The sequence below is a fragment of the Capricornis sumatraensis genome, chromosome 4 (genome assembly GCF_032405125.1).
Source record: "Capricornis sumatraensis isolate serow.1 chromosome 4, serow.2, whole genome shotgun sequence".
Lineage (NCBI taxonomy): Eukaryota > Metazoa > Chordata > Mammalia > Artiodactyla > Bovidae > Capricornis > Capricornis sumatraensis.
The window spans coordinates 29,639,707-29,661,566 of record NC_091072.1 but is presented as its reverse complement, the minus strand read 5'-3'; the positions used below and the strand labels follow the sequence as shown (position 1 = coordinate 29,661,566).

The window sequence follows — 21,860 nt, the reverse complement described above, 5'->3', positions numbered from 1 at the left end:
CCTCCCCTTGGCCAATCAGCTGGCGCATCCTCGCTGCCTCCTCAACCCTGCCCCAGCCAGCCTCACTGGGCTCCAGGTTACACGTGCTACTGTTTGTGTACGTGCGGCTACTGCTGGGCGGAGAAAGGCTGACAGCCTAGGGTTGGGCTGCTCAGGCCTAGCCGCAGCTGGGGCACGGTGGGGAGGGGCTAGCTCCCTGGCTCTGGTGATCTTTTAAATTCTCCGGCTCTCGGGCTGCCTGTCCACTCTTAACCTGTCCGTCTGCAGCGAGCGCCGCACTGCTCAGCTCTCCCAAGGACGCCTGTCCTCTACTTTAGGCGGGAGATGCTGCTGCTCGATTGCAACCCAGAGGTGAGACTCAGGCTGCTTTTGTCCGGCAGGCTTAAGCGTCCAGATGTCTGTCTTCTAGAGAGGGCTAGATAGGGTGAGGGTGTACTGACCACTTGGCGCTGCCAAGTCAAGCCTCTTCAGAGTTGGAGGGTTTTTGGAGTAGCGGAGGATTTCAATCCCCGGAGGGCAGGAGCCTGGACAAAAGCGAGAAGGGGTGCTGGAGCTGTTCTTTTCTCGCAGGTGGATAGTCTGAAGCATCTGCTGGAGACCGGGGCCTCCGTTAACGCACCCCCGGATTCCTGCGAGCAGTCGCCTGTCCACTTGGCTGCAGGTGGCGGCCTTGCTTGCTTTCTTCTCTGGCAGCTGCAGACGGGCGCTGACCTCAACCAGCAGGTAACTAGGTAACTGATTGTTGCCGTGTGCAACCCTCCCCTTCACCCCAAATCCACACAAACATTTCTTAGACATCAAGATATTGTCGTTTCAGTTGTTAGAAACATGATTAGTACAGCGATGCCCATAGAAGTGTGAGACACTATGTAACTTTACAATTTTCCAGTAGCCACATTAATGAAGCGAAACATTTTAGTAAACTGACCCAATTAATCAAAAATATTATTTCATGTGTAATCAATATAAAACATAACTGATATATATATAGGACATGACTTCTCACCCTCCGTGTATTTTACATTGACAGCACATTTCAGTTCAGACTAGCCACATTTTAGGTACTCATTAGCCAGATAGATGGCTGCTGGCTACTACATCAGACATTTCCAGGGTCTACCATTCATTTCCAAACGAACTGCTCCATTACAAAATTAAGTCTCAGGGTAGCACAACCTGTAAGACATACTCACAATCAATATAATTCCTTATAGAACTTAGGGTAGTTTGCATCTTCCATTGAATGTTAAATTTTAAATTGTAATTTTTACTTCTGTAGGATTCTATTTTGCTTTTAATCACTTAAAATTTAATGTATGTAGCTATGACTGCACATGCTTTTATTAGTGACAATTCTATATTTAATAGGGCACCAAGTGAACTTTATTTTAAAAAAGAAAAGATTCAGTCCAGTACAATGCAGTTCTAACCCTACTTCCTCAAATAGCTTCCTCAAGCAATAAACCTCACTCATCAACTTCCACAAGAGTGTTTTAGGGAGACTAAAATATGCTGTCTTGTCTGTAAGGATGTTTTTGGAGAAGCTCCACTACACAAGGCAGCAAGAGTTGGAAGCATGGAATGCCTCAGCCTGCTTGTAGCCAGTGATGCCCAAATTGAGTGAGTATGGAATCAGTGACTTCAAGTGTTATATTTTCTTGGGTTAATCAGACTCCTGCAGCTCAATTACATGATGCTTGCCTAACTGATAATGTAGTGGAACCATTTAAATGTTAACTTAGGCTGTTAATGATTACCTGATACTACTCAAGTAAATTAAAAAATGGATCCTAAGCAATCAGAGGTGCAGTTCTTTTCATATGTCATGGCAGTATTACATCTTAGTTTTAAAAAATCCATTCTATAGATGTTCTCACTGACTTCCTTTGTGTACACACTCATTGTATTGAAAACAGAATACTTATTTGTGCAGAAATGAAGTGCCCATTCTGTGCTGTCCTCTGTGCCAAGGACAAATAGTGAGCAAACATGGAATTCCTCTGTGCTTCCTTTACCTCTTTTATTCTGCAACCAACGTTTGTATGCGCCCAAAGCACCTTTGTTAGAAATATATTTTAAAAAGGCTAAACAACTGTCAACTTTTACTTGAACACGTTTTTTTTTTTTTTTGTCTTAGTTTATGTAATAAGAATGGGCAAACAGCTGAAGATCTTGCTTGGTCATGTGGATTTCCAGAATGTGCCAAGTTTCTTACAACAATTAAATGTATGCAGACAATAAAATCAAGGGAACACCCCAATAAAGATCATTGTGTTCAAGTGCTCACACAGAAACGAAGTTTGGGAAGTGAGGAAAATACAAGTGGGAAAAGGAAGTGTTGGTAAGTAATTCAGTTTCTTCGTTCTTCCTCTCTTAAGGATTTCTTCTTTTTAAAACAGAATTTATTGTTTCATTTAAATATTGCCAGTCTTATGTTTTATGTATCTTTTCATTCTCATTAACACATTTTAATACTGGATGTAGTAACTACTACTTGACTTTAGAGACCAAAAATTGTCCTGCGTGGTGGAAGATTGGGGAGGAAACCTTTTTAAAAAAGAGTTTTAATGTTAATATGTTTTTCAACAACAGATGTATTGGTCATGAAGAGGTGTGGAGAAGGTCTTCACTTCATGCAGGTTTACCGTTCAGCTAAAAGCTGTGGCTTCAGGCTCATCAAGTGTGTCTAAACTCCTTCTAAGAAGGAGGAAACCTTTCTTCTAAGCGAAGATAACGTTCAAGAATACATGTATTTACATGCCTATAATGTTCCAGTTGTGCATGCTTTGTCTCTTAACTTCTTAAAAGAATGTCTAAACAATAAATTGTTTTCTTCGTGATATTTACCACCTTTGGAAAAACTCATAAAAACCATCAAACCTGAAATTAAAAAATTCATAAAAACCATCAAATTTGAAATTAAATTTATTCTTTATCAACAAAGTTACAAAGTAAAACTTTACTACAGTCTTTGAGTCCAAGATATTTTAAATAGTATTTGGTCGCTGAGGGAGACATAAGTTATAGTAAGCATCCTTGTTCCAAAACTCTGGGCCCTTCCATCCACACCAGCCCTAGATGTGGGAGAAGGGAAAGGAAAACCTTTTAAGAAGTTACAGGACTACATAATTGAAATTGTAACATTTGACAACTGAATCTTGCAGTAAGACTGTAAATACCTATACAGTGCAAGTATCTGAATTCCTATTAAGCACAGAAAAGTACTTATTTGGGTTCATTTCATATAGAGTTAAAAAATTTTTAATTCTATGATATTTAATCATAGGAATCATTTTAAAAAGGAAAACCTTCATTATGGTACTATTACTCAATGTCATATTTTACTGATTTTTAAGATGTATGGTTTTATAATTCTGGTAGTTGATGGCATGTGATAATTTAACTGCCATCGGTCCCATGGAAGACTGTAGAGACAGTGAGAAAGCCTATGAGCCTTTTCATTGCAAGTGCGCCTCCTCAACCACTGATTTCCCAGCAGTGGCATCTCAGCAGTAATACCAGATAGTAAAGGAATCTGAACCTGCCCTTGGGAGTTGCATTCTACATTCTTCATTTTTCTCAGGCCGTAATGACTGCCACTTCCTAGCTTCATGTCAGTATTAATCCTTTTTTCCAGCAGATAAAATTACTTTCAAACAACATTTCATTGTGAATATAGTTAAGTTCATCAAATTTCTTCTAGGGCCATTGATTTATTTTCTTAAAGACCCAGCTAATGACTTGTCTGAGTTTACATCATTCTGAAATGAAATGCTTGCTTACACATACTTGTTCAGTGAGGACTCAAAATGTCATTGCGTTGAGTGACAGGCAGTGGTCTTGCTCCTTTACCCTACCTAGCTGGGAGTGTATGAGTGCGTGCTCAGTCATGACCTACTCTCGTGACCCCATGGACCCTACCTGGCTCCTCTGTCCATGGGATTTTCCAGGCAAGAGTACTGGAGTGGGTTGCCATTTCCTCCTCCAGGGATCTTCCCAAGCCAGAGATGGAACCCGAGTCTCCTGTGTCTCCTGCATTGGTAGGCAGATTCTTTACCACTTGAGTTATCAGGGAAGCCCACCTAACTAGGAGGCTGCTGGGCATTCTGGCAGGGACCTGAAGTCAAAGGTCATAGTTCCTACAGAGGAAGATGGTCTGTTAGCCAGTTTTTCAGTGTGGAGGGGAGAGGGTTGAGTAGAGATGCTCTTTAGGTCTTTATTATTTTTCTGATTGCAAAAATAAGATACACATAAAAAAATTCAAATGAGGTGAAAGTAAAAATTAAAAAGTCCTCTATCAGTTCTGTTCCCCCTGCCTACAGATACCACCAATTAAGTCTCATTTATTTCCATTGAGAGTTGTTTCTTTAAAATTCTTTTTATCATCTCATTTTCTCAGCAAAACTTTCTCTAATGAATTTCATGTCCTAAAATCTGTTTTCCTAATGATAGAAAAAGGCTTACACTTTCTGTTTTAATCTTCCACACATATGGGTCATCTCTAGGTAACTGGTCTCAAATTTTTTTCAAGAGAAGTGGGTAGAGACGGTGCCCAAACCAGCAACTGTGGGGGTAAGGAGAGGAGCTGGACGCCTTTCTTTTGAGGTGACTGGCTTAGGGAACTTACACAGGAAAGCTCCCCAAGTGGGTAGAGGTCAGGCAGAGGGAGGATGATCCCTCCGGCCCCTGACATAGACTGAATGTGTCTAAGACTTGTATGATGAACCCTAATCTCCAATGTGCTGGCATCTGAAGTGGCTTTAATGACAATAGAGCCATCATTAGGGTGCCCAGAGAGCTCCCTCATCCCTTATACCACGTGGGGACAGTGAGGAAGTCTGCCATCTTTGAACTAGAAAGTGGGCCTCACCACCCACCAAATCAGCCGGCACCTCCATCCTGGATTTCCCAGCCTCCAGAACTCTGAGAAGTAAATCTCCGCTACTGGAAGCTGCTCCCTCTACAGTGTTCCGTTATAGCAGCTGTAAGGCTTCTCAGTGCCTTTAAGATAAAATCTGAACGCGTGTGTCTCAGCCTGGCTCTCAGTGGCCATCCTGACTTAGCTCCTGCAGATCCCTCCAGCCATCAGCCACCCCTCTCCACCATCTCAAGTCATGTTAAAAATGTCACAGTTCTCAGAAAATGCCCAGCTTTCCTTTCACTTAGAGTGATCCCTTTGCAGGGGCAGCCTTGTAAGCGCCACCAAAGACCATATTTTTGGGAGGAAGGAATCCTTTATGGTGGAGGAGGAAATAGCAGCCCACTCCAGTACTCTTGCCTGGAAAATCCCACGGACAGAGGAGCCTGGTAGGCTGCGGTCCATGGGGTCACCAAGAGTCGGACATGACTGAGCATCTGCACTTTCACTTTTCACTTTCATGCACTGGAGAAGGAAATGGCAACCCACTCCAGTATTCTTGCCTAGACAATCCCAGGGATGGAGGAGCCTGGTGGCTGCTGTCTATGAGGTCACACAGAGTCAGATGCGACTGAAGCGACTTAGCAGCAGCAGCCCTTTATGGACTCTCCTTTGTCCTTCTAAAGATCCATTTTAATACCCCCAGTGCTTAGGATAGTGGATGGTAAATATTAGGTACTTAATGAATGTCCAATGAATGAACACTTTGCTACAGAAATTGCTCCTACTTTCAGGAAGATATGTATACCAGCCAGGAACATGTCATAGAAATCCAAATGCCTTGAAAGAGAAAACTGTGTGTATGTGGCATTTAAAATTTTAAGAATGTGTTTATATTCTGTTTGTACTTATAGATGCTCCAATAATTGGCAAAAGACTTTACTAAAGTGGGGATATAAGAGTTCAGCTACATAAAACACTAAAAACTCTTTACATAAACATCTCATCCATAGGGTTTTACTAATCTCATATAGCTATTCAGTTATGAAGATCTCTCATAAGTGAATTTCAATGTTAAACCATCCATTTCCCCAGAATTCCCTAGTATTTCTGATTTAAGAAATCTTTTTATTGGTACTAATGACTTACTTGGCAAAAAATATGAAACATTTTAAAAATTCAAGTTGTGTCGTATAACACTTGCCTCCAAAAGATTTAGTACGGGTTTCATGGAAATTTAGTACTAATTTCTAATTAAAACTCAGTACTAAATCTGAATTAGTTGCCTATAAAGTAACATAAATTTATACCTCCTTTAGCTGGTAGTTTGCTGCTGCTGCTAAGTCGCTTCAGTGGTGTCCGACTCTGTGTGACCCCATAGATGGCAGCCCACCAGGCTCCCCCGTCCCTGGGATTCTCCAGGTAAGAACACTGGAGTGGGTTGCCATTTCCTTCTCCAATGCATGAAAATGAAAAGTGAAAGTGAAGTTGCTCAGTCGTGTCTGACTCTTAGTGACCCCATGGACTGCGGCCTACCAGGCTCCTCTGTCCGTGGGATTTTCCAGGCAAGAGTACTGGAGTAGGGTGCCATTGCCTTCTCCGAGCTGGTAGTTTAAGCATTAACAAATATTCTTAAATTTGTTTCAAATTCAAATCTTTCATAGAATGAGATTAAGTTATATGTAAAAAAAAAAAAAATATATATATATATATAAAAGCAGCCAAGTCTCCATAATGTCCATCATACTGCCAATTTTTGGTTAATTTGAAAATTATAAACATTATATATTTCACTCTTTTTTGAGGCATTGATAAATCTCACTATATTCACAAAATGCTGTAAAGTCTCCAAAGGAATATATTTATGAGTTTCGTATTCTATTACTTTAGTTCCCCCCTGGCCTTCATACCTAGAGAGAGTTACTCATCACAGGCTTAGAGTCTTTCCTTATAGTGAGGATCTCTGTTCTCAGTTTACAATCCATCTTTCTGTTAGCTTCCAGTTCTCCCTCCTAGTTTTGGGTTCTTTTCCTTGTATTTATTTGTTAAACAGACACTTACCTTTTCCAAAATAACCTGCAGATCTTCAGCACCTGTATAATGTGGATCTAAAATCAGAAATTTTATCTGTCCTGTAATTTCATTCCATGCAACTCCTAGTATTGTGTGAGCCAAAACTCCTCCCCCTATAGAAAAGGAAATAAAGAAATGAGAGGGCATATATTAGTCTCAACTTTCCATTCAATTTCAGTTGAAAAAGATTATTTTGCTTATGAATTGATCTAACATAATATTAAAATTGATTGCCCTAAACTGGAAAAGACATAATGTCAAATATACTCCAAAAAGACAAAATCACATCTTTAGGACAGAAAAGATACAATCACATCTATAATCATATTAGGTTTCTATGTCACTTTAATATTCATGGAATTACCTAAATTGGATTTAAAAAGGGCCAGAGAGGGTCTAAACTCCTCACAGCAGGGTGACAATCATTGCTGTTGGTGCCTCTCTCAGCAGACAAGCCACGTTATCTCTGCTCTGAGTGCCTCCAATGGTGCAGCCTGTCTACTCAGTCAGTACTTTCTGTAGTTTGTTGACATCTGCCTACCTGCATTTCTTACATACCAGTCTTAGCTTGCCTTCTGTCACCCAGGACAAGTCTTATTTCTCATAGAATTGTGAATCTTTAGATTAGCTAATCTAATTCTCTTATTTTACAAAGAAAGCCCAGAGAGGTTAAGCAATTTGCATAATGTCACACAGCAAGCCAAGTTCCTGACAGCCATGACTTCCGACGCTATACTGAGTGACCACTGTCTCTTTTCCAATCTGCTCTGAAGTCTATTTGAACACAGTTATCAAATCTCTTCTTAGCCTTTACTACTTCTAGTTATTATAATCTTTTTTATAACTTTCCTCCCACCTTGGAAATTTTAAAAAATATCCAGAGGTCAGTATGCATGATGTAAAAGCTAATTTTAATATGTTTACAAAGGACTGATATTATGTGCCATTACGTATTTACATTAATGATAAGTTTCACATATTCTCCATCTACCAAAAGGACACAAGATTCCAAAACATCTTACCAGTCATTATTGGAGTTCCTTCACTCTGGAAATGATTAGCCAGTTCCCGTCCCTGAGAGGCCATTTCAGAACCTTGGCTAGAAAGAAACCAGTTTCTATCAGATGAACTATTCTGAAGATCAAATGAGCTTGGGAAGTAATGTTTTCTATCTTTTTGGTTATTAAAAATATAGATATATATTTAAGTAAAATTAAGTGGTAGGGAACTGAGAGCAATTTAAAGCAATACAACCTCTAAATATTTAAGGTCACTAAATGAGCTAGGAAAGAAGATCTTGATTCTTTGCTTCTAGAACTGCATAAAGAAGGTTCTGGATTTTTAACCTAAGATTGAAAGTGGTCATTTTGATACTGAGGGGATTCTTATGGGTGGATTTAATTTCAGAAGGATAGGTTTTAAATCCTGAGATTTTGTCTTCTTACCATCAACCTCTGAGCCTGTAATTCCTCATCTTTAATCTGGGACCAAAAATACCTGCCATTCTATGTGACAGGAGATTCCAGGACTAAAACAGACAATGTCTATGAAGCCAGTGTGAAAACTGCAAAACGTTTTCAAGTACAACATATTTTTAGGGAATCTTTCAATATCATACAATGTTTACTTCTGAGAATAGAAAAGATGAATAGATGAATTTTTGTCTTTGTTTAGAATGTAGGTGCCAGGTGGTGCTAACTAACCCTTAGCTCTTGCTTCGTAAGGAATGCATGAAGCAACATTTTCATGTGTCAAAACTTTCACTTTTTAATCACCATCTACTTCACTTCTTAATCTATTATTTATTTGTTAGCACTGATTTCCACATCCAATCCAAATTGCAACTGTGAAATCAGATGTACTAAAGTATGTGGACAATAAGGATTATGACATTATAGTTATCACGGTTGTCATAATAAATGTATTAAAAACATAAGCTCATATATAAGGAGTAAGCTAGAGATGGTCATAGAAATCAATCTTATCTAATATTTGCTCATATTTAATACTAGAAGTGTGATTAGAATAGTTAATATTCTATTTTTAATAGACAAGGAAAAGAAAATTTCCTATTTATAAATTTTATATTTCTATATTATAAATTTCCTATTTCCTATATAAAATTTCCTATTATAATAGATAAGGAAAAGATAAAATTATATTTGGATACATGATTAGTTTCTTAAGATCTCAGGAAGCAAAAGAGTAGGAATAAACAAAAAGGTAGGTAATAGATCAATATGTGATTTTTCCCTTCCAAGAATTCAATGACTTCTGCATTAAAAAACCAGATCTTCTGTAACTACTCAAAGTTGACATATTTCCAATTTTTCCTCTTCTAGACTAAGACTAGGCCTAGATCGTACAAGTACATATCACAAAGTTTACTCACCAACATCTTCTAAAAAATAACAGCAAAAAAATTTAGGACTGGAAAAAATGAGGTTTATAAAGCAAGGGGGCAATGTGGAGGAAGAGGAAAGAGCAAAAACAAATTGGGGGAAAAATGCACTTTTTTCTTTTAATAAAAATGACAAACTCTCTTTGAAGTGATTTCTCAAATTTCTTAAAGTTTCCTTACCTGACAAACAGTATTTTTGAAGTTACACCAATCAAATGGTTCAGCACCAGCTGTACCTCGATAGATCCAATCCACTGCCGTGATCCGACAAACGCTGCTGGTTTGTCCCCGGAATCAACTAGAGCCTTATTTAAAAATACAAAAAAAATCATAGACAAGACAGCTATTAAAAATTATGTGTAGGGCATTTCCCTTGATTACCAGTATGTATGTTTTTTCCCTTCAAAACAGAAGTAAGTCTGGACCATGAGGTAGGTATAATTATTTAATGGTATATTAGGGTTCATGAAACGTCCATTTAATTCACAATGGCATGTTCTGTACCTGCTGGATTTCTCTGTGTGTTGGAATGGATCTCTCTGTGTATCCCTGGTGTTTGAACCAGGAGCAGATAGTCTGCAGAGACCGATAAGCACAGCCCCAGCCATTGTCATCTATTCGATCCTGCATATAATGATGGTAACCATATGTACCCTGGACCATGTAAACCTATATAAAAAGAAGAAACACAGTAAAATATTAATTGTAGATGTATATGTTATATGTATACATATGTATACCATCTATTAAGATAACATATACATACACATGCTTGAGTCATTTACTGTTTTCAGGGCTAGACTGTTACTTTTAGTGCCTTATAAAATATTAAAAAAAAATACTCTCCAACTCTTTCAGTGTATCAGTGTATTACTGATACAAAAGTGAACTAAGAACAGTATGAGAAAATAAGATTATAAGACAGTATCATTACATAAATGCAAAAATCTTAACAAAATATTAGCAACCTAAGTCCTGCCGAGAATAAAAAAATAATTAATCATAATCAAACATCCACTGGGCACAAGCAAAAAACAACTAATGACACTAATGATCAACCAACTCGTATAAATAATTACTAAACTCACCATACCAGTCTCTATGTTAGGTGGATTGAGATAAGTATGTGGATTTCTAATGTAACCATCTTTGTATGGTTCATCTGGAAAATGATAAGCATTAGACCTTTTGAAATAAGGTCTGTCATGAGGCAGATTGAAGACATCGTGTAATTCCTAAATAAAACCAGAATCATCAGGAAATAAGAGAAAAAAGGTTAAATGATATAGGTTCCTAGTCAATAAATAAACCCAAACTAGATACAAAACAGAAAATTTACTATATACTGGTTATACAAGTTATCAAACACTATGATTTAATTCTTGAAGGTCAAAGAGGGTGAGATTTAAACTAAAACCAAAAAGGATTTATTTTTGTTTATCTATGTATATGGATAGAAACTGGAAGAGATTATAGAAAATTGAATATAATTTGTTACAGTGAAAGAACTGAGATAATTTAAAATTACTTATTGTAACACAGTCTGCTAAAATAAATCCAGGCTAAAGACTAGTTTTGAAAGTCTTGTAAATGAGTAATTAACAATGATATAACTATACCAAAAAAGTCATGCTTAGGTTTTCAGTTTTAAAAATCATGCTTAGAGTATTTAACAAATATAAGGGGTAATGATTAGATTACAGAATGGAAATTGGTGGTTTAAAGACCAATATGGCATCAAAATAAAAATACACATATATGTTTAAAAGGTAACATATTCCTAAATGTATAAAAACATGTAATAGTTACTCTGAAAGTCTGACATCTTCTTTTTGATATCTCCTATGTATTCGAGCAGTTTGAATGAGATCATTAGCTTGTGTAACTGTTGCCTCTGCAAATCAATTCATTTGGCACTTTCAGAGAGGCACAGAGGGTTACAGTGTTACATCTCTTTTCAGGGACAGAGATTGGGAAGATGTTTCCATGGTATAATTTGATGGGTACTAGGTTGGACACGACTGAGCGACTTCACTTTCACGTTTCACTTTCATGCGTTGGAGAAGGAAATGGCAACCCACTCCAGTGTTCTTGCCCGGAGAATCCCAGGGGCGGCAGAGCCTGGTGGGCTGCCGTCTCTGGGGTCGCACAGAGCTAGACACGACTGAAGCAACTTAGCAGCAGAAGCAGCAGGCAAGGCCACATATCAAAAATATATACTAACAAAAAATACATACTACCAAAAAAAAAAAAAATATATATATATATATACACACTATCAAACCAGTCATCTGCCAATAAATCTCATTTCTTTGAATGCTGATCATGTTTTCTTCAAAATGCCTCTAATAAAACCCAAATGACCCTGGGAGATGGGGGATGGAGTAGTACTAAAAATCCTAATTAGAAACAGAATAAAATGTAATTTCCCTTCTCTAACTGTAATCTTGTATTTTTTATAAATCTGCAAGTAATGGAAAAGAAAAAGAAGTTATTAAATAGCACTCATCAGCTACTCTAGGCATGTAAGCATCTTTTCATTCTTAAATTTCACTATAGAAAAATAACATATGAACTTCACTGAATATATGAAATTAAAATGTTATATATAATTTAGCATAATATTTTTTTAAAAGACTTTAAATAGTTACATGAGAATAGACATCAAATAAGATGTAAAGCCAATAGTGTGCATCCACACTTTATAAAATTAAATCACAAAACACTGGCTATTTATTAGAAGCACAAAATTAAATACAAAATGAATGATATTTTTATTTTTCTAAGAATGAATTGGTTTTACCTTTCTATAGGCCTGCAGCTGACCATCTGGAATTCCTGATGGATATGAAATTGTTACAAGATTTTTTTCCCCTGGTAGTAAAAAGTGCAGTGGTTCAGGAACCACAATAGATGTTCCTTTCATGTATTTCAAAATGCATTTTTCCATATCAGTTAGTTGATTATGAATTGCATCAACGAGAAGTTTACGAACTCTGTGGGGGAGGAGGTGGAATATACAAGTGCATTAATAAAAGTTATAATAGTTATGATACTTGAAAGTATAGAGTGAATATATTCCTAATATGCCCTTGATAGGACTGGGTTTATTAAAGTAAGTCTAAATAATAAAAAGTTAATGTTAAATAAACTAAATTTCCTCTGTGCAGATAAATGGAAAATTCTATAGGTTTTGCATATTATCCTACTTCCTCAATAAACACTGAATTACTAGATGACTCTTAGTTTAATAATAAACACGGAGTAAATCATAGCAAAAAAGAACAACCACCACCCTAGATATGCCTCAATGACACTTAAAAATGGGCTTTGATTACTTTGGGGGAGGGTCCTCATTTAAAGGTGACAGTAGTATTAGAAGATACCTACTTTCCCCACGTTTCTTCTGGAGCAACAGATAAAACTGCATCAACTGGTAAAGTCATACTAACATAGTGGTGTCCTCCGCTTTCTCTTTCAATAATGGGCGTTACAGCGGCCAGAGGGGTTGACACTTCCAGCATCAGATCTATATTTACTATTTGATGCTATAAAGATAAACAGTAATAGTTAACTTAAAGCACACTGAACAATAATATAAAAGGTAAGTAAAAGGACTTTTTAAGGACCATATAAACTATATTACTGGAGAAGGCAATGGCACCCCACTCCAGTACTCTTGCCTGGCAAATCCCATGGATGGAGGAGCCTGGTAGGCTGCAGTCCATGGGGTCACTAGGAGTCGGACACAACTGAGCGACTTCACTTTCACTTTTCACCTTCATGCACTGGAGAACAAAACGGCAACCCATTCCAGTGTTCTTGCCTGGAGAATCCCAGGGACGGGGGAGCCTGGTGGGCTGCCATCTCGGGTCGCACAGAGTTGGACACGACTGAAGCAACTTAGCAGCAGCAAACTATATTACAGTAAATTATTTAAAACCACAATTTTTAGCTTAAAGAAAAATTCTTCTCTGCTTCAAAATAATCTGAGGAGAGGCATAGAGTGAGTGGGAAGTGAAGATGAAACCAGACCGATTATGTATCCAGAAGCATTAAGAGTTCACCATGGTTCATTGTACTATATTTGTATAGATTTAAAATTTTCCAAAAAAATGAATAAACAAGATACAATACCACACATAAAGACAACTTTTAAACATATATTATGACTATATACCTCTGCTCTAAAGACATACTAATAATGAACTCTATTAGAAGGTTTGATTTTGACAGTGGTATGGAAAAACAATTCTGAAAATGCTTTCTGTATATTAAACAAATTTAGCAAAATATTAAAGAGTACTGGAAGCCAGGTTTCTCACCAGGAAAAGGTTAGGAATTGTGTGAGACTGAAGTAGAACTGGAGGTATATGATTTACATGGGTAAATATTGATGTGTGCGTTCTATATGTATAGTATGTGTGCATACATGTCTGCCTTCCTTGGGGAAATGGCTGATTCTTGAGATGAAATAGCAAAAGTACGTGAACCTGGAACATCCTTGGAAGAAAGTACTAAGTATTCAAAAGTACAGTATCAAGAGGACATTGGAGCCAGCATAAAGTTTCTCTTGGCCAAATTAGAAAATATGAGCATCAAAATAACTGATGACAGTTAACAGACAACTCATTGCGTAAAACAGGAATCCATGCTTCCACGCAGTTAATACACAGCAAAAGGGAAAAGCTCTTCCTTACAGTACAAAGTCATCTTGTAAATGTAAAAGGAAATAAGACTTAGAAAAAAATCACCACTATGTAACCATCAGATTAATGCTAGATTCTGACAACAATTATCAATTGATGTTAGAAGTGTTGGGTAAAAACTTGAGGAGGAATAGGATATATACATAAACTCAAAGCATCTTCCCACAAGATACCTTCTAATTATCAGGGCAAAAAATAGGACCCTCACAGTGGAGAAAAGTGGCAGTTACCACATTAAGTGATCAACGTTAATGTCATTGATACGAGAACCAACTAAGTATATGCCTCTTTCATACGATGTGCTGAGGACATCATTACTTCTTTGGTATTCCTATCAACAATGACCACCTGAACCTACCATAAGGTGGCCTAGAACAAACTCAAACCCAATCTGAGAAACATTCTACAAAATAACTGACCTGTAACTCTCAAGATGTCAACCTCCTGCTGCTACTGCTACTGCTGCTAAGTCGCTTCAGTCGTGTCCGACTCTGTGCGGCCCCACAGATGGCAGCCCACCAGGCTCCCCTGTCCCTGGGATTCTCCAGGCAAGAACACTAGAGTGGGTTGCCATTTCCTTCTCCAATGCATGAAGGTGAAAAGTGAAAGTGAAGTCGTTCAGTCGTGTCTGACTCTTAGCGACCCCATGGACTGCAGCCTACCAGGCTCTTCCGTCCATGGGATTTTCCAGGCAAGGGTACTGGAGTAGGGTGCCATTGCCTTCCTCCAAATCCTTATCCAAAGCCCATAGTTTTTTTGTACATTCCACATTTAAAAATCTCACAGCTCTGGTCGACACCTCACTGGTGTCTCAAACAGTATGACCAACACTGACCGCATGTCTTCCCCATCTCCCATCTTTATCCAAGCAAGAAGCTGGTCATCTCACATCCAATTAGTCTCCAAGTACAATCCTTCTCATTCCCTAAATATTTCTTGTATCCATTCCCTTCTCTTTATTACTACAGCTACTGGTTTTGTTCAGAGTCCCCTGAGTGGTCTCTGTCCACATCTCCAGCCTCATGTCCACTCTATTATTCTTACTAGTCTGGAAAAATGCTACAGTCATATTAAATATTAACTTTCTACAGCTTCCTGCCTTGAAGTAGCTGCTCTGTTTTTCATCTCTAATACCTGGCAAAGTTTGTGGCACGTGGCAGATACTCAAGAATACTGGTTCAAAAGTCAACAGAACCAAAACTGTGAAGAAAAGTAAATCACTTATCATTTACTATTTCATACAGCATAATGTGTCACTGTCAAGTTTCAGAATGATTCCTTTTTAAGTAATTTGTAAACATACTCAAGGACAAAAGTTTAGATATATAAAACAGAGGTATAACCTTGGGCATGTCACTTAATCTTTCTGGACTTGAATCATCTGATCTGTAAAAAAAAAAAATAAGAACTTTCTAAGATCTCACTCAACTCCAAATTCAAGGGCTGAAAATTTTTATCACTAAGAAGACAGGTGATTTGCTTACCATGTCTGATAACTTTTTATCTTTCTTCTTCATGAACTTTCGTTTTGTATCTTCTTCCTGTTCAAATCTAAAAATTTAATATACGGAGATATTTATAATATGAAATGATATTGTAAAGACATTTCTAGCAATCTTCAAGCATACTCACTGAATAAAGCGCATTATGTTCTTACAGGCAGAACTATCGGTCAGCTCTCCTGGAATGGTGTTCGTGTCACTGTTAGGCCATATGTACACTGAACTATGGCAAATTCTGAACACAAGGGCATCTGAAGAAAGCTTGGTTGACAGGTCACTCAGTACATGTTTTAGTGCGTTCTTGATAAAAATTTCTAAATTAGAAGAACACAAATAGAAGTTAATATGAAAAACTGTAAACTTTTCAACATGAAGGCATCCAAGCACAGATATAGAGCACAGTAAAAGTGACCCCAAATATCCATTCCTCAGATTCAATAAGGTAAAAAAGGTTTGTTTTGTCTTTAAAAAAATGGAGATAAAATTCATAGACCAGAAAATTCATTCTTTTAATGTGTACAATTCAGTTGCTTTTAGTATACCACAAGGTTTACAATCATCACTATCTAATCCCAGAGCATTCCGTCACCCCCAAATAAACCCTGGACTTCCCAGCAGTCACTCCCCAAACCCCTGCACTTACTCATGGCAATCACTAACCTACTTTTGGTCTCTATAGACTGCCTTACTCTGGACACTTCATATGAATAAAATCACACATTTTGTGGCCTTTTGTGTCTGGCTTCTTTCACTCAGCCTAATATTTTCAAGATTCAACCAACTGTGAATCCATCCCTAGCAGGAATTAGCACTTCACTCTTTTTTATAGCTGAATAATATTCTATTATATGAACAGAATATACTCTGTTTATTCATTTGTAAGCTGATACATATTTGGGTTGTGTCTATCTTTTAGCTATCATGAATAATGGTTTTACAAATATTTGTGCAGAAGTTAGTGTGTGGATATGTCTTTCATTCTTTTAGGTAATAACCCAGAAGGAACTGCTGGATCATATAGTGACTCTCTTTCTGTGGACCTGTCAAACTGCTTTCTAGAGGAACTGCATCATTTTACCCTCCCATCAGCAATGGATGAGGATTCCAATTACTCTCAAAATACCACATTACTTACAGAAATAAAACTCGAGTGAGATTTGAATTTCTTAGTAGTTCTCTTCCTCAAACTATATCCCACTAAGACTGTACAAAGTATTGTGTTCTTAACTCACGTTCTTTTCCCCTCTATGTGGTATGTCGTCAACCTGGTATTTGTCTGACTTCATTTTCAATGATTTCCTTTTTACTTAATAGAATTTTTTGAATATAAAAACCATTTTCATGGTTCCAGAGTCAAAACTATATAAAAAGATACATCTGAAGAAGACAATATTTAAATATTTGTCCCAGTTTTATACTCCTAAATCCTAAACCTATTTAACTCTGTGGTTAAAATATTTAATTATCACATCAATATCTTGATAAATAAATACCTTGAAGTTGTGGGAGAGAAAGATTACTTATAACAAGTCAGATATAAAGGCATCCTAATATGTTTCAGAAATCCAAATTTAAAGATTTATAGTTTCACTACAAAAGACAAACATAATTCCTGGATTACCTTCTGCCCATCCCTGAAGACCATGAAATATCTAAATAATTGTGATGTCTTTAAAGTTAAGCACCTCCATTCTCAGTATTTCCTCATTAATGATTCCCTTCAAGGAGTGTTTCAAAGAGTTGGGTACAGCAGGGGGAATACTATAAAGTCAGAAGACAAGCTCAAATACATCAATTACTTGGGTAAAAAGTATGTGCAGTCCGTATTTACATTTGAAATTACATCATTATGTCTGTTGACTGATAGATCAGTTATACTTTGCAGTTAAGTTCATAGCAAAGGATAACTTCAATTTGTAGCGAGCTGTAAAATGTAAGGCTTTATCCACACAAGTAACACACTGTGTGGGAGCTCAGTAGTTAAGTCATGTCCGGCTCTTTGTGACACCATGGACTACAGCCTTGCCAGGCTCCTGTCTATGGGATCTTCCAGGCAAGAATACCAGAGTGAGCTGCCATTTCCTTCTCTAGAGGATCTTCCCAACTCAGGGATCCAACCCATGTCTCTTGCATTGGTGGATAGATTCTTCACCACTGAGCCACCAGGGAAGCCCAAGAAACAATACTTTACTGATAAGATAGGCTTAAAAACGAGTTTGACTTAGTTCTTGCAAAATGATTCTCATCTTGATTGCACATTAGAGAATCAACTAAAAAACTTACTGATGCCCAAGTCTCTGTCCTTGAGACTTACTTATTTGGTTGGGGAGTGGGGATCAGGATGTGGACCAACACAGAGAACAATTTTTTAATATGAAGGGATGGGTCAGAAAGACCACCTTGCACTCTCTCCCTTCCTCTTTCCAAGGGGCCAGTAAATAATCATCAGCTGGTGATCTTGAAGGAACTCTGACACTGTTTATTCCTCACCTTTCTGAACTTCTCTGTGGCTCCTGACACCCTTGATCATACTTTTCTTGAGTGATTTCATCTAATACAAGGCATTAACTATCATCCTTGGGAAATACTAAGTTCTCTATTTCCAATTCTGACCACTCTCCCCCAAGTTTCAGACTCAAATTACCAATTGCCTGCTGCGAATTCACACTTGATGTACTGTGGCATTTCAAATGAAACACATCTCAAACACAGCTCCTTGTCATCCTCCTCTGATATCCTTTAGCTTGGTTTGTGGCAGCAGTCAGAAACAGGAAGACATCCTAGAGTTTGGTTTATACCAACACTGCTGATTTTTCTCCCATAGAACCTGCCTGCCATTCCTAAACCACATGACCTCAAGAGAATGGGTTCTGGAGTCTTAGGGTTATATACTATTTAAGTCTGCAAAGTGTAAGTCTAGCTGTCTCATTTACAGTATGCTCAGGGTGGATATTTATATTTATTGTGACAATTTTCTTGGAGAGGGCAGTAAAGCTTCTTAAGTAAGGGGACACCTTAATGTGCAGAGGAGCCCCATGGGCTAGCAGTGGTGGGGAATGCAGCATCTAAATCCAATTCATATCACTTACTATTTGACTTTAGACAGTTTATTCACCCTCACACTCAGTTTCATTTGCAAAATGGGAAGAATCTCACCATATTTCATTGTCGCTTTTATAGTAAAAAAGGAGAGTATCTTGGAAGACCTACCATTAGGAGTAGCTAGCTGAAAAGCTAGATCAAGGCCACCTCTTATTCTGAAGAGTATATCCATAGTCTCTGAAATAACCTAAGACAAATAAAACCAAAATTTCATTGTAAAACAAAAGAAACTCATCCTTATATAAATTAGAATCTAACTGAATTTAGATTAAGGCATAAATTAACTGTGACTTTTCAAATTATTTTCTGAGTTAATTCCTTGCTTTATGGAGAAAAACACAACACCATAAATTCTGTATTAGAGAGTCTCAGCCTTTGTTCCACATTGAAATCACCTGAGGATTTTAAAGTACCCATTCCTAGGCTACACTCCCAGAGATTCTGATAAATTGGTCTGGGGAGGATATTTAAAAACTCTTCTATATCAGTGATTCTAAAGGAAAAAGGTTGCAGACCACACTGCTCTGGGACAGTATTTCTAAATTATAGTCTTCACAATCATAGGGTTTAACAATGCCATGGAAAGATCATCGGTCAAGAAATGGTTTAAGAATGGGACAGGAACACTGAACCTATTATGATAACAACTGGTGGGCAAGACAATGAGAGGAAACTAATATATCACTGATGGTGGAAGTATAAACTCTTAGAATTCATCATAGGGTGATGTAGCAATAAAAATCCAAAGCCTTACATTCACATTCTTGGGCTAGTAATTCTGCATATAGAAATTTAATCTAAGGAAATCTGCAAAACACACAAAGATTAGTGTATACGAATGTTAGCCTGTCAACAAGAGGAAACCAATTAAATAATTACAAACATTATATAGCAATGAAAAATCATGCTTTATGTGAATATTTAATGCTGTAGGAAAATGCACACAACTTATAAAGGGGAAAAAAAGCACTTGTAAAATGAAATTATTAGCAGCTCTTAATTTGGGTCCATATGTTGAGTTTCATGTAGTTGATGACATATGACAAAAGATATATCATTTTGCTTGGGGAGAAGGGTGGGAAAGAGGAAGGCAACCTCTGGGAAAAGGTTTCAAAGATTTCATCAGATTCTCAAAATATGCCCTGAACAAGATGAAGAACCATACTACACAGTAAGAGTCCTATTTTTAACTAAATCAGTAAGTAGTATGTTTACTGAGCTCTTAAAAAAGTAGAAGGCACTATGCTAAAGGACTGGACATATACTAATTTTGATACTCAAAATAGGTACCATTACTATTTTTCTCATTTATAATTCTGTCACATTGTTCCAAAGGTGACTGCTTCTATTTTCCAAATTATAACCTATTGAAAGGCCATGTCCTTTGCCCCAGTTATACTTCTTGGAATTTATCCTAAAGAAATAATCAAGAAAGTTCAGGACAAAGTTAGCTTGAATGCTGTCCACTTCTCATACTGTTGTTCATCACAGCAAAAAACAAACAAAATCCCACCTAAATTGCTATCAATAAGAATCTATAAAGTATAAGAAGTTGGTTAAATACTATGTACCTATTTGAATAAAAAATATTTAATGGCACTGAAAGATACTGACAATAAAAGTTAACAACAGCAACCCTTAACTGTGACTTTCTGTATGACCTTGTAACTAATCACTCAAGTGTGTCTTTTCTGTAATACTGGAAAAATATACATCACAGGGTTGTTCTGAAGGCTGCATAGAGATCTTATGTGAACACACTAGAATCTCCTTACACTTCTGAATTGAGACTCTCTCTGAAGAAATAATATTTAAACTGAGATCTGAGGGGTAAGTAGAGTATTCCAAAGGAAACACTCCAAAGAACATTCCAAATTCTAGAGTAAAGATAGGGGTGAAGGTGGCCAAGCCTTTCCCAGGCAGAGGCTCTGACTGTGAAAGCCTGCTTAAAAGACCACTTAAGAGACCAAAGCAGAGGGTTGGATCTCATGATGCCAAGGACAAGAATAATTGGAGACTGTGATGATTGACAACCATTTAGGTGTCAGTTGTGTCCGACTCTTCGTGACCCCATGGACTATACAGTCAGGCCAGAATGCTGGAGGGGGTAGCTGTTCCCTTCTCCAGGGGATCTTCCCAACCCAGGTCTCCCGCGTTGCAGGCGGATTCTTAACCAGCTGAGCCACAAGGGAAGCCCAAGAATACTGGAGTGGGTAGCCTATCCCTTCTCCAAGGGATCTTCCCGACCCAGGGATTGAACCGGGGTCTCCTGCATTGCAGGCGGAGTCTTTACCAACTGAGCTATCAGGGAATCCCCTGTAGATTCCATAGGATCTGGTCAAGGAACAGATGTTCAGGAGCTGCGAAGAGAGCGATGTAAAGGATGATTTCCAGGTGTTCGGCATGAACAACGGTGCGGTGAGTGGTGGCGCAATGACCCGAGATGGGGTCACTGGAGGAAGAGCAGGGTGAGGTGGGTATGGTTAAGTCAGTTTTGAACTTGTTGAGTTTAAAATATATATGGGCCAACTAAGTGGAGGTACAGTTAGTAGATAGGCTCTGGAGCTCATAATACATCTCTAAGCTAGAGATACAAATTCTGGACAAAGCACAGGGTGTAAAGAAAAGTACTGAACACACATCCAGGGATACCGGACTGCAGCAGAACCTGCCTGAGCAGTCAGGGGGAAACCAGGGAAGTGTTACCACCACACTGCCGAGAGAACAAGAGTTACGTGGAAAGTTACTCTTCTCTTTTCCATGTCCACTCTTTCTTCGAAACCTTCAAAAACGTCTCATGATTCCCTCGTTCTCAAAATGCACGCGCAAGGGAAAGGTGCAGGGAGCGCAGTGGAGCCGGGCAGCCGAAGGTCGTCCGGGGGCGGCTTCCCTCCGGCCCTACCGGGAAGGCCCAGACCAAGGCCCGGACCACCGGTCTCCGGCAGTCTCAGTTCTTTCAAGGGCCGCAGAGCCCCACTCGCAGGCAGCTAGTGAGGTCGGAGGTGACCACACAGGAGTCGGTGGCCGGCTGGGGGGGTAATACTCACCATATCAGCTACGCGGCGCAGACAGCAACACCGAGGTCCACCCACCGCTCAGGAGGCTGGCTCGGAAGTGGTTCCGCCGGGGGGCGGGATTTGGGAGGGCCGACTACCGTTCCCAACATGCCCTGGGGCGTGCGTCACGGGGCGTACCACCACTCCAGATCTCGCGGG

At 38.4% G+C, this 21,860-nt stretch overlaps 2 protein-coding genes across 2 annotated transcripts; one reads left to right on the top strand and one right to left on the bottom strand.

Moving 5' to 3' along the window:
• Nucleotides 1-239: 239 nt before the first annotated feature.
• ANKRD37 (ankyrin repeat domain 37) lies at nucleotides 240-2,865 on the top strand. Its single transcript, XM_068972062.1, has 5 exons — nucleotides 240-351; nucleotides 571-723; nucleotides 1,529-1,620; nucleotides 2,138-2,341; nucleotides 2,593-2,865. Coding segments are annotated over exons 1-5 (477 nt in total). The 5' UTR covers nucleotides 240-324; the 3' UTR covers nucleotides 2,594-2,865.
• A 122-nt stretch (nucleotides 2,866-2,987) lies between these two features.
• UFSP2 (UFM1 specific peptidase 2) lies at nucleotides 2,988-21,757 on the bottom strand. The gene is made up of 12 exons (XM_068971269.1): nucleotides 21,693-21,757; nucleotides 18,754-18,832; nucleotides 15,674-15,857; nucleotides 15,526-15,592; nucleotides 12,723-12,880; nucleotides 12,136-12,328; nucleotides 10,421-10,567; nucleotides 9,837-10,001; nucleotides 9,513-9,637; nucleotides 7,954-8,030; nucleotides 6,920-7,044; nucleotides 2,988-3,074 (listed from the first exon to the last, which is right to left on the bottom strand). Exons 1-12 carry the CDS (start codon nucleotides 21,693-21,695, stop codon nucleotides 2,988-2,990), a joined length of 1,410 nt encoding a protein of 469 aa, XP_068827370.1. The 5' UTR covers nucleotides 21,696-21,757.
• Nucleotides 21,758-21,860: the final 103 nt, after the last annotated feature.